Source organism: Sus scrofa, chromosome 15 (genome assembly GCF_054392235.1).
Source record: "Sus scrofa isolate SSC_HxYL_T2T_F1_AM1 chromosome 15, Sscrofa_HxYL_maternal_Yorkshire_Landrace_v2.0, whole genome shotgun sequence".
NCBI classification, from domain to species: Eukaryota; Metazoa; Chordata; class Mammalia; order Artiodactyla; family Suidae; genus Sus; species Sus scrofa.
The window spans coordinates 114,254,423-114,267,308 of NC_139397.1; the positions used below are offsets into that span (position 1 = coordinate 114,254,423).

Genomic DNA, 12,886 nt, shown 5'->3' on the forward strand with positions numbered 1-12,886 from the left:
CCAGAGAATTTTTAAGATCTACTCTTAGTAACTTTCAAATACACAATACAGTATTATTAACCATCATCACCATGCTGCATATTACATCTTTATAAATGATTTTTTACAACAGAATTTTGTACTTTTTGACTCCTTTCACCTATTTCTCTCACTCCACCACCCTCATCCCTACCCCTAGCCTCTGGCAACCCTGAATCTCTTCTTTGTATCTATAAGCTTTTTTTGTTGTTGTAGTGTTTTTTGGTTTTGTTCTGTTTTTTATTTATTTATATTTTATTTATTTTCTATTCATGGCCACGCCTGCAGCATATGGAGGTTTCTGGGCCAGGGGTCGAATTAGAGCCACAGCTGGGGCCTATGCCATAGCCACAGCAACACCAAACCTGAGCTGCATCTGCCACCTACACCACAGCTTACAGCAATGCCAGATCCTTAACCCACTGAGTGAGGACAAGGACAGAACCTGCAACCTCACAGAGAAAACATCAGGTCCTTAACTCACTGAGCCATAATGGGAACACCTGTTTTGTTTTTCAAATTCCACATATAAATGAGATCACATGATATTTGTCTTTCTGACTTATTGCACTTAGCATAACATCCTCAAGGTTCATCCATGTTGCAAATGTCAAGATTTCATTTTTTATGGATAAGTAATATATGTAATGCACCACATCTTTATCTATCCATTCATCAAAGGATACTTAGTTTGTTTCTACAGATTGACTATTGTAAAAAGTAATGCAATAAACATGAGGGTACATATATATTTTTGAGTTAGTGTTTTTGTCTTCAGATAAGTACCCAGAAGAGGAACTGCTGGGTCATATAATGTTCTATCTTCTAATTTTTTTTTTTTTTGAGGCTCCTCTATGCCATTTTCCATAGTGGCTGCACCAATTTACATTCCTATCAAAAGTGCAGAAGGGTTCTTTTTTTTCCACATCCTTGCCAACATTTGTTACCTCTTGTCTTTTGATAACAGCCATTCTAACAAGTGTGAGGTAATATCCTATTGTGGTCTTGATTTGCATTTCCCTGATGATTAGTGATGTTGAACATCTTTTCATATGCCTGCTGGCCATCTATATATTCTCTTCAGAAAATTGTCTATTCAAGTACTCTGCCCATTTTTTTAATTGGATTTTTTTTTTTTTTTTTTTGCTATTGAATTATATGTGTGTTCTTTATATATTTTGGATACAAACCTCTTACCAGATATTTAATTTGCAAATATCTTCCCCTATTCGGTAGGTTGCCTTCTCATTTTGTTGATGGTTTCCATCGATGTGCAAAAGTTCTTTGGTTTGATGTAGTCCTACTTATTTATTTTTGCTTTTGTTGTCTTTGCTTTTGGCGTAAAATCCAAAAAGTCACTAGTTCAAATGTCAAGATTATTACCACTTCTCTTTTCTTCCAGAGGTTTTATGGTTTCAGGTTTTACACTCAATTTTTTAATCCATTGTGAGTTAGTTTTGGGGTAGAATGTAAGATAGTGGGCCAATTTCACTCTTTTGCATGTGGCTGTCCAGTTTTAGCAAAACCATTTATTAAAAAGACTGTTCTTGCTCTATTGTATATTCCTTGGCTCTTTTGACATAGTTGACCATATGTGTGTAGGTTTATTTCTGGACTCTCCACTATGTTCCAATGATCTATGTGTATGTCTTTATGCCAATACTATACTAGTTTGATTAGTTTAGCTTTTTAATATAATTTAAAATCAGGGAGTTCTTGTCATGGCTCAGCAGAAACAAATCTGATGAAGTATCCACGAAGACACAGTTTGATTCCTAGCCTCTATCAGTGGGTTAAGGATCCAGCATTGCCATAAGCTGTGGTGTAGTTTGCAGAGACAGCCTGGATCCTGTGTTGCTATGGCTGTGGTGTAGGCTGGTGGCTACAGCTCCAATTTGACCCCTAGCCTAGCTACCTCTACATGCCACGGGTGCAGCTCTAAAAAGACAAAAAATAAAATAAAAATAAAATCAGGGTGTGTGATTCTTCCAGGTTTGTTTTTCTTTCTCAAGATTGCTTTGGTTATTTGGGGTCTTTTCTCGTTTCATAAAAATATTAATACTGTTCTATTTTTGTGAAAAATACCATTGGAATTTTAATAGGAATTGCATTAAACCTGTAGATTGCTTTGGGTAGTATGGACATTTTAACAACATTAATTCTTTCAATCCATGAACACAGATACTTCATTTATTTGTGTCTTCTTTAACTGCTTTCATCAGGATCTTACAGTTTTCAGTTTACAGGTCTTTTACCTCCTTGGTTACATTTATTCCTAAGTATTTTATTCTTTTTGAGCAACTGTAGATGGGATTGTTTCCTTATTTTCTCTTTTTGATAGTTCATTATTCTCCTCTATTTTCAACATTTGTTCAATTGTTTCCACTATAGAGGGCGTGTCATCATTATCACCATTTTACAGATAAGGAAGCTGGTCCCTTAAGAGATAAGTAACTTGCTCAAGCCAAACAACTGGTGAGGGGAGAATGTAGCATTTGAAACAATGATTCCACAGTCTGAGCTCCTAACCACTGTACACACGACCTCATGTCATTTTCCAGGGTTCTGGTTCTTGTAACTCCTCTCCCGGCACCATGTCTCTCCCAAAGCCTTTCACAAAAGTGATTATGATGAGAACTTTCAATACTGTATCTCCATTATCAGCTCTCTCTCTAACACTCTCAAGAGGCCCAACTGTGTTCACTGTACTGTTCCTGCTCCTCCTGCCTTCCTGATGGAGACTGCCATCGCCAACCACCCAGATCCCCTGATAAGAACCTTCCTTCCAGACCATGTTTCTGGTTCCTCCAATTGATCAATAAGAGGAAAGTTTAATGACTAAATCAGACTAAAACAGTCTGACTCGGACATCCTTTAGATGTATCAGGAACCTAAAAACATCATTTTAAACTGATTAGTTTCAACATTCTGCAAATTCAGCAAGCATGATGACTAATTTACAATGAGTAATTTTTAAAATAACTACTCAGTTTGTGTGCATCTATATATATTTATATGCAACTATATATTTGTATAGTTTTCATACACATGATATATAGTTTTTGGCTGCCTTAATCTTCAATTTAGAGAGTGCTTTGTTAGGTATATAGTTAGTCATCAGCAAAAAGTCCTACATTACTGATACCTTTTCCCATGTGAATTAGCAAGCACAAATTAAATAGCTATGAGCTAAAATTGCTGTGTAAAAACATTCAGTGCTATTACTTACTTGCCAGTAGTACCTAAGCTGACTTAACCATTCAAAGTCAGAGTCATCACTAACTTTCTTTTTAACAAGTGTTGTGAGGACATCTCTAGCATGGACATCCAGCACCACAAGGGCTCCCAGAGTAACACGATTCTGCTTGGACAATTTGCCACGAACCAAAGTGACAATATCATCAATTTGTTTGTTGCATTTATCCAAGTATTCTTCAAGAGCCTGAAAGAAAATAAGATATAATTACTCAAAGTGATCAGAATCCTTTGGAACAAAAGATTTTTGACCTACTTTGAGAAAGGAGGCAAGAACATAAAATGGGAAAAAGACAGTCTTTTCAGCAAGCATTGCTGCAAAACCTGGACAGTTGCATGCAAATCAGTGAAACTAGAACACACCCTCACACCATGCACAAAAATAAATTCGAAATGGCTTAAAGACTTAAATATAAGACAAGACACCATCAAATTCCTGGAAGAGAACACAGGCAAAACATTCTCGGACATCAACCTTACAAATGTTTTCTCAGGTAAGTCTCCCAAAGAAATAGAAAAAGCAAAAATAAACCAATGGGGCCTAATCAAACTGACAAGCTTTTGCACAACAAAGGAAACCAAAAAGAAAACAAAAAGACAACTTACAGAATGGGAGAAAATAGTTTCAAATGATGCAACTGACAAGGGCTTCATCTCTAAAATATACAAACAACTTATACAACTCAACAGCAAAAAAACCAACAACCCAATGGAAAAATGGGCAAAAGACCTGAATAGACATTTCTCCAAGGGAGATGTACAGATGGCCAACAAGCACAGGAAAAAATTCTCAACATCACTGATTATTAGAGAAATGCCAATCAAAACTACCATGAGATACCACCTCACACCAGTCAGAATGGCCATCATTAATAAGTCCACAAATAACAAGTGCTGGAGGGGCTGTGGAGAAAAGGGAACCCTCCTGCACTGTTGGTGGGAATGTAAATTGGTACAACCACTATGGAAAACAGTATGGAGGCATCTTAGAAAACTATACATAGAACTACCATATGACCCAGCAATCCCACTCTTGGGCATATACCCAGACAAAAATTTCCTTAAAAAAGACACATGCACCCACATGTTCTTTGCAGTACTATTCACAATAGCCAAGATATGGAAAAAACCCAAATGTCCATTGGCAGATGATTGGATTGGGAAGATGTGGTATATATACAAATGGAATATTACTCAGCCATAAAAAGAACATAATAATGCCATTTGTAGCAACATGGATGGAACTAAAGACTCTCATACAAAGTGAAAGAAAGTCAGAAAGAGAAAGAAAAATACCATATGATTTCACTTATATCTGGAATCTAATATAAGGCACAAATGAACCTTTCCACAGAAAGGAAAGCCATGGACTTGGAGAATAGACTTATGGTTGCCAAGGAGGAGGGGGAGGGAGTGGGATGGATTGGGAGTTTGGAGTTAATAGATGCAGCCTATTGCTTTGGCATGGATTAGCAATGGGATCTTGCTGTATAGCACTGGGAGCTATGTCTGGTCACTTATGATGGAGCATGATAATGTGAGAAAAAAGAATGTATACATGTATGTGTAACTGGGTTACCTTGCTATACAGTGGAAAATTGACAAAACACTGTAAACCAGCTATAATGGAAAATAAAAATAAAAATCATTCTATAAAAATTAAAAACATAAAAATAAATTTAAAAAAATTTGACCTAGCATGTAGGGTATTTTCTACATTTTTAATCATAATTTTCCAAATGACAGAACTGTAAAAAAATCAATTTTTCTTACTACGAAGGTATCAGTGAACAAACTCAAGCAGGCCAGATATCGTGGACATAAATGGTTTGTGCCTCCCTGTATGCTCTGTGGTTGTGGTGAGCTGTCAGTCATACTGCCCTATCTCCAAGGCAACATGAAGGAGGGCATGTGTGACCCAAGCAGAGCCCATTACAGTTCTTTTCAGAGACTGCTATACAGACAGGAATAGAAGTACTTTTCACTAGTCTTGGTAGACTTTGAGCAGCCAATCTGAAGTGACTAAAAGCCATCATTCCTCACTGCAGAATAAAGCCTGTCAGAGACCAGTAGAGAAAATAAGAGAAACTGCCAAAGTGATGAACCCCCAAGATTCTGATTCCAAATGCTCCACCTTGGAGTCCATGAGTCCTTCTAGCATTCTTGTGTGACCTTCTGAGTAGGATTTGTGCCACTTGAAATGTAAAAATCCTAATCAACAAAACACCTAACATTTTAGTTTATGGTGAGCTAAAGCCACCTCTAAGGACCAGGCTTGCTCTGGATGGGGAAGAGGAAGGTCTCTTTTCTGGTGGGTAAATCCGGTTAATATTTTAAAAAGAGAAGAGGGTTTAAGAAAATCAAATGAAAATCAATGAAAACTGCTGTGCTTAAGGGAAGTGTCAATGTGTTCTAGCAGGCTGAACACTTTACTAATATTTAATAAACATTGTGCACCCATGAGTTTATTTCACTCCTTTAGGACCAGATAAGTGGTAGCAATGGAACTAAAAGTGAGGATTTCCAAGAATGTGAAAAGCTTAAAAGGCAGAATTGGAGTTATGTTTCTTTAAGTGAAACTTTTATTATTCCTTGAAATATTTTATACTTTTTTTTTTTAAACGAAGTCAGTTTTTCAGAAGCTTGGTGCTTATATACTATTCCATTTATATCCTTCCCTCCTTCCTCCCTACCTTCCTTCCTTTTTCCTAATAGCCACTTCCACAGTGCATGGAAGTTCCTGGGCCAGGGATTGAACCCACAACTTGAAGCAAACTGAGCTGCTGCAGTCAGATTATTAACTCACTGTGCCACAGTGAGAACTCCCATTTATATCATTTTCATTTTAATTGCTATTCATTTGCTTCATAAGTGGTAGGAAAAAAAACTTCTGTCCCATCTATGTTTAAGCAACCCTAACTGTTTAAATTCTTGGAGCCAATTAGAGAATTTAACTATACTGAGTATATAAATTAGTAAAAATAGTTTTGCTCCAAGTAACACAAGCTGTGCCAGTTGGTGCATCTTAGTTTCCTCATCCGTAAAAGTCAAAATCTCTGCAAGCCTTAACATTGCTCATACTCTATAGCTCAACACAAGGTATAAGATTAAAAATATAATGTTTACACCCATCAGTATAAATTATACATCTATAAGCATTCAATGCTATTTACATTAGCAGAATGTATTCTGCTATACTATAAAAGCAATTTTAGAACTAAAATTTCACCTCAAGCTGTGATATGCTAAGTTCTTTAGGAACTATATTATATGAATCAATGAGAAGTCAGATCAGCTAAATTGAGAAAATTATGATGTTGAATTATTTTTGCTACATTTTATTCCTTGTAAACTGCACATAAACTGTGAACAGTTTGTATGTACAGTGAACTAATGAATTCACTAATTAGTGAAGTAGTGAACTAATTCACTAATAATTCACTAATTAGTGAACTAATGAATCTAAAGTTTACTATTTTATCATATAGTTGGCTAAAATAAACCCCATCTGGAATCAAACATTTTTATCACAGCTGGCTTCCTCTACATATATAATGATAAACTGATTCAAAATCAGATCAATATTTGCAATAACCAAAGCTCCAGGAAAGTGGTGATTCACTCATTTTTACCTCCTATAATACCTCATACTGACCAATTCCAAAGTCAATATTCTTTGAGTAAATAAATAGAAGCAGATCCTGGGGTGACTAGGTCTCCTGGTAGTAAGAGTGCTATTATAACATTAAGCTCTACATATATGGTGTATTTGTAGAATATAAAAATGTCTATCTTCTATAAGGCTACCAAGAGTCTCTAGCTATTCAACCTAAGTCATCAGCTTCAAATGCGAACTACACATTAATTAAGGAAAAAGTTATCAGCACATAGAATACTAAAAGCTATGCCATCATCCCACAAAAAACCCACATATTAAATATCCTTAAATCATCAATGCTTTAGAATACTAAAATATGGGTCAGCCCCTCCTGATGCTGCTACAGAACTTGAATGGCCTGAACATGCATGAGATGTGAACAGGCCATTTCATGTGAAATGTGAACGAGGTCCACAGGCAGCAGATGGAGCGTAGTAATAAAGAGGTGATGAAGAAGAGTAAGCACAAGCAGAGGAAAAAGAACTTTTAAAGACACATGCAAAGCTTCATTTCATTCCATGAAATTTAGCTATGTAAACAAAGCACCATAAAACACCATAGAAGAAGAGAGCAATCCAGCAGGTAGCAACAACAAAGGAGTGATTCGCTAAGACTCACTAATCTATAGCTCAGAGGACCTGTGTCTATGAAGCTGAGTTTCCCTGGAGTATCAGTCACTCAAAGCACAGGTTCTCATTTTGGCTTTCTCTGTGAATGGTTCCATGCATGCACTATATTACACGAGTGGGGGAAAAATGGATGGAACAGGCTAATAAATGAGAAAATAAATAACCTTATCTCAGTTAAAAAAAAAAAAAAGACCAACACAACACACAACTATTTGTATCTGTATACAATATGGTAAGAATTGTAGGCAGATAGCTTTAAGCAGAGGACACACTGAAATGGAGTGATCTAAACTGCATGTCCCTTGAGATTCAAATTATGCATGGCAGATAGGTGGAAGCATGAAAGGGCTACAGACTACTCTTTAATGTTCTATTTCAACTCTTACCTGTTCCAGAGCAAAATATGTTTTTGCGAGACAGGTGGAGGTTTGATAACCACCACCTCTAAACTGAAGAAATTTGCAAGACGCCTACATTGCTCACATTTGCTTCTTTGTTCCATTTCCCACAGTGATGAATGAAAAAACTGTCATGGTGGTTTGGGGGCCCGGCATCCGTGGAGAGAGCTCCAGGAGGCTACATGTCCCCCCAGTAACCCTTGCTGGTGATGGAGAAACCCCTTTGTGTGGTAGGTTGGATGTGTAGTAGTTTAAAAATGAAAAGCCAAAATGAGTTTTCTGGACTTACTGAGGAAATAAGAAAAAATGCACATGGGGAAAGAACGCCAAAGCCCTGTAGTAGCCCAAGGACTTATGGCTATAAGGGGAACCCTCGTTCCCCTTGTTATGGTTTCCATAAAGACAGATTTTTTTCCTAAAAATCCCTGACTTCCTGCCCCTATGCTCTTATGCTTTACCCAGAGGAGAAAGAAGTAACTGGCGGGTAAGTCTTAGTGAACTAAGCATGTTATCACTCAGCTCCTTCCTCTTTGAGCTCTGCCTGCTTATAGAAAATGCAAGTCTCTCTCAAACCCAATACTCACCAGGGTTCAACAATATCTTAATAATACAAAACTCCATGTCAAAAATACATTAAAAACTCATGGTTTTAAACAAGATCAGCAATTGCTGAATTCCGACTGTTCCATCAGTCAACTGAAAGTTGATCTGCTTGAAACCCTACCTCAAGGATCAGAAAGTTTCCTGGAAGGTAGTTTCTGTTTTTAATTAATAACAGCAATCTAATTAATACTATTAAATTTACATAGCTAATATATTAGAATATTTAAAATTAAGCATCATTCAAAACATTGTTTATTAAAAATTAATACATTAAAGTAAAAATAGCCAAAATAAGTCAATTAATATCCCTTGTCTTCATAAAGTAGTTTTACTAAAAGCATAAATGAGAATTATATTATGTATTTTTTCCTAATTTGTCTGAGTTTAGGAAGTTTCCTTGTTCTATTATCACTCTATTTTAAAGGCACAAAAATGTATGTAATAATAAGACTGAGGCTCAGCTATCCTCGACTTTTTGAGGGTATTGCCTTTATATTTTAGATTAATTGTATTTTGGCTATAATTGCTATTGAAAAAATGCTAAAAAAAACCTGGGCATAATAAAAAGCTTACCTCTTGTCCTTTTGAAATTGCTGTTTGTACTTCTAAAGTCCAAAAGATTTGGGACACACAGAGAACTGTCTGTCCAGGCCAATCCCTTACCCAATTAATTCGTTCACATTGTGTATAGGCAAAAATTGCATCTTTGATAACCTAAATGCAAAAGAAAATGCTAAAGGTAAGCATTGTCACACTTTAGTTGGACAAGCTAAACAAGGAAGAGCTAAACTCTTAAATGAATTAACTTGCACTGCTCAACTTCTTACATTTTATCCAATTATGAAGCTTCAAAACATGTGACTAAAGTATATTCATAGACCTGTGAGCAAAACAAGTATACTGCATAACATTTTATTTTGCTGATGCACAATCTATTTTTGTGAACCACATTACATAAAATATTTCTTTGACCAGTTGTAGTCAGAGATGTCCTAGATACATTTAAACTGAACAAGAACAAGCAATTTTATTGTAAAATGTAAGTTCAAATAATTCTAAAATAAGATCTATCAAAATTATTTATGAGTAATTTTCTTTGAACTTGGATCCCCACTCAGCCCTGTGCATATATGTATAGGCGTACTCAACAAACCACACAATTCCTCTGAAGTTTCTCCTATATCTCCAAACCTCACTCCCTCTCAATCCTGTAGTTTGATGCCTAAGGCTATGATGATCATGATGGATATATAACGCATTCACAGACAGCTGAGAGCTGTAAATGCAGGAAGAAGGTGTGTACATGTTTTCAGTGGATTCATAAATCCACTGTTTATATCAGTGGGAAACATTCTAATCTATTATAGTCAACCAAAAACAGCAACATCATCTGTGAGGGGATAACCATCTTAATGTTTGACTTTCAGAAAATATTGTCTAAATTTTATTTTTCTGAGAAATACTTAAGGACAGGTGAACATTTCTGGATTTCTAGTTTAGTTAGCATATCTATGGAGCTGAACAGAGATGAAGGTCAGTGTTGACTATTCACAATAAAGAAAATGTAAAAGGCCAGGATGAGCCACAGAAAGAGCAGGTGAAAAGGAACTGAAGCTGGGAGAAAGAATAGAAGGTATAGTAGAGAAATGCCAAGGATGGAATGAATATGTATTTTAGAAGGACACTGTGGAGAGAGCAAGAGGAAGTCATCAGCATCTGAATCACAAATTTCTATATAGTGGAATGAGGAGAAATATGATTGCATAAAGTTCTACAATATCATATGTAAAATATATTATTATAACTATCCATCCCATATATATGTGTATATTTGGGAGGTTGCAAGCTACATTAAACTCATGGTGATCAAGCAAGACAAAGGGACAAAGGGGCCAAGAGCATGATTTTTTAATTATTTACAAATGACATAAAATTAACTTAATTTTGGCATGCCTTTCAAGTATGCAAATACATACAGCACTGCACAGTGACACACATGTCTCCTGTTTGAGTAGTTTATATTGCATTTCCTTGAATTTCCCACCAACACAAGCTTACACATAAACATTTGAGGGAGATATTTCCTACACCCTTGTCATCCCATCTTAGTGCTCTGAAAGGATAACCAAAATATTTTCTCTAAGTACTTTCAAAAAAAGGAACTGTTGAAATCATATCATATAGGTCTAAAATAATGAGTTATTACTGTAAACATCAATTAACAAACCATATAACCCAATTGAATGCTGCCAAGTAGTGGTCAAAGCGTAATTCCTTTATATACTAACACCTACATGAATGAGAATGCCATTTTCAATACTTATCAAGGTCTATGAAAGCACATCTCCTTTGGCCCAGTGGTCCTACACATGAGAAGTTATCATAAGAAAACAAATAAACAATCAAAGAAACTACCTTTATGCATAAGGGTGTTCATATTTAATCCATAATAGGGAGAAATAGGAAACTGTCCAAAAGATTTTATGTCAATAGGAAAAAATATAATGTAGATAGATATCAAAACTATTTTTAAGAAGAGAAAGCAGCATTAAGACACATGATGTACATTAAACACCTAGATGCCAATGATTTTCTTCAGTAATGTGTGAGAGAATCTGAAAAATAAAAACTGTTATTGATTAGGATCTGATGCCATTTTTCCTTCTTATTCTTCCCCTCATGTGTCCCTGATCAATAATGATTTTTATTCTTAATAAAGAACTTAAAAGTCTACATTATAGTAAAAAGAAAAAAGACTAACTGCTCCATTAATCACTATTTGTTTCCATGACTTGAGGTTCTCTACTAACAAAAATAATTACAAGGAGGAGACAAGATGGTGGAAGAGTAGGGGGACACGCTCGCCCTCTCCCACAAACACAACAAAAAAAACCACATCTACAGGACAAATGACTCTCACAGAACAGCAACCAATCACTGGCAGAAGAACCTAAACTCCAATAACGGCAAGAAGTTCATGACATTACTAGGTAAAACAAGAGAAAAGAGGAGAGTGAGAGAAGGTGAATCCGAGTGGGACGGGTGCTCCCGAAAGGGAACTGCGGAGGAGAAAGGGATCCTGTGCCCTGGAAAGTCACCTACTCGGGGGAAAGATCAAATGAACCAGAGGAATCTCCAGATGCAGAGAAGAGTGTAGCAGTAAGTTGGAGTTCTGAAAAGTAGACTGAGAACTGAACGGACCGTCTAAACTATGGGCGCAGTCACCAAAAATTGAGACGCCTGGGTGGGGGCTGGGCACTGAGACCTCGGCTCTGGAGGTTAGTCCCCAGGAAAGGGCTGGGGGCGGGGTGGAGCAGAGACTGCTTGGGAGGTCTAGAAACTGGTCTGTCAAGTTTGACGGGGCAGAGACTGCCTGGGAGACTAGAAAGAAAAGCTGTCCCAGGGGAAGGGAGCAATACTCTAGGGGCTGGGGAGTGGAAAGCCATATCAGAGGGAGCCTGGGAGAAGAGCCTGGTCTGCACCCATGCTGGGGAGGGGAGGGAAGAAGGGGTGGGTCCCCATAGAATACTCCCCACGTCACAGCAAGCTTACTGGCCTGCTAGCTAGCAGAAAGCTGTGCTTCCCAGTGCACCCCCTCCCCCCACCCCCGCCACCCCCTACGCACTCGCTGGACCTGGGGCTGCCTGCCATGCAGGAGGGTTGGCCTCAACAATTGCCTGAAGTCTACCACCACAGGGGCTGTCCCTGCACACGCCTGCTTGCCCTTTGGAGGGGCTACACCCCACAGAGCAGCACCAAACAGCACCAGCCCCCGAGAAAAGGCCTGCAGCCCAGAAAAGCTAGATCAAGCCTAGCCAGGCCTTGAAAAGATCTGTCTAATTCTCGGACAGTCTTTCTGAGTCGGGCTGCCCTGGGGAGGAGCCTCTTGGGTTGGCAGTGGCCCAGCTAGCTGCCCAAGCCCCCAGGGGGGTGCCGAGCTCTCACAGATCAGCTGCGTAGGGCTGCCAGCTCCAGGCAGGACCCCCTGCAGCCCAGAAAAGCTACAACAAGCCTGGCTGGGCCGTGAAAAGATCTGCCTAATTCTCGGACGGTCTTTCTGAGTCAGGCTGCCCTGGGGAGGAGCCTCCTGGCTTTGCAGTGGCCCAGATATCTGCTCCAGCTCTCAGGGGGTGCTGCACTCCTGAGGAACAGCTTCCCAATATCGCCAACCCCCTGCAAGAACCCCACAGCCTAAAAACACCAGAGCAAGCTCTGCATGACAAAGTGAAATCTGCTACCATCGTGGTGTGGACCTCCCAGGCCTGTCTGCCCTCAGCAAGTCCTTCTTTGCCTCAAAGAGATGCTGTTAGCCCCATCAACACTCC

General features: G+C 38.2%; 1 protein-coding gene across 12 annotated transcripts in view; it reads right to left on the reverse strand.

Moving 5' to 3' along the window:
- DNAH7 (dynein axonemal heavy chain 7) overlaps window positions 1-12,886 on the reverse strand; it is a 262,758-nt gene that overhangs the window by 154,098 nt on the left and 95,774 nt on the right. For all 12 annotated transcript variants that reach the window (XR_014830006.1, XM_085000229.1, XM_085000233.1 and 9 more), the window contains 2 exons: window positions 9,135-9,275; window positions 3,248-3,460 (listed from right to left, as the gene is read on the reverse strand). Coding sequence is in view for 11 of the 12 variants with exons in the window: in XM_085000229.1 (XP_084856355.1) it covers window positions 3,248-3,460; window positions 9,135-9,275 (354 nt within the window). In the remaining variant the exon portion in view is untranslated. The remainder of the gene's footprint in view (window positions 1-3,247; window positions 3,461-9,134; window positions 9,276-12,886) is intronic.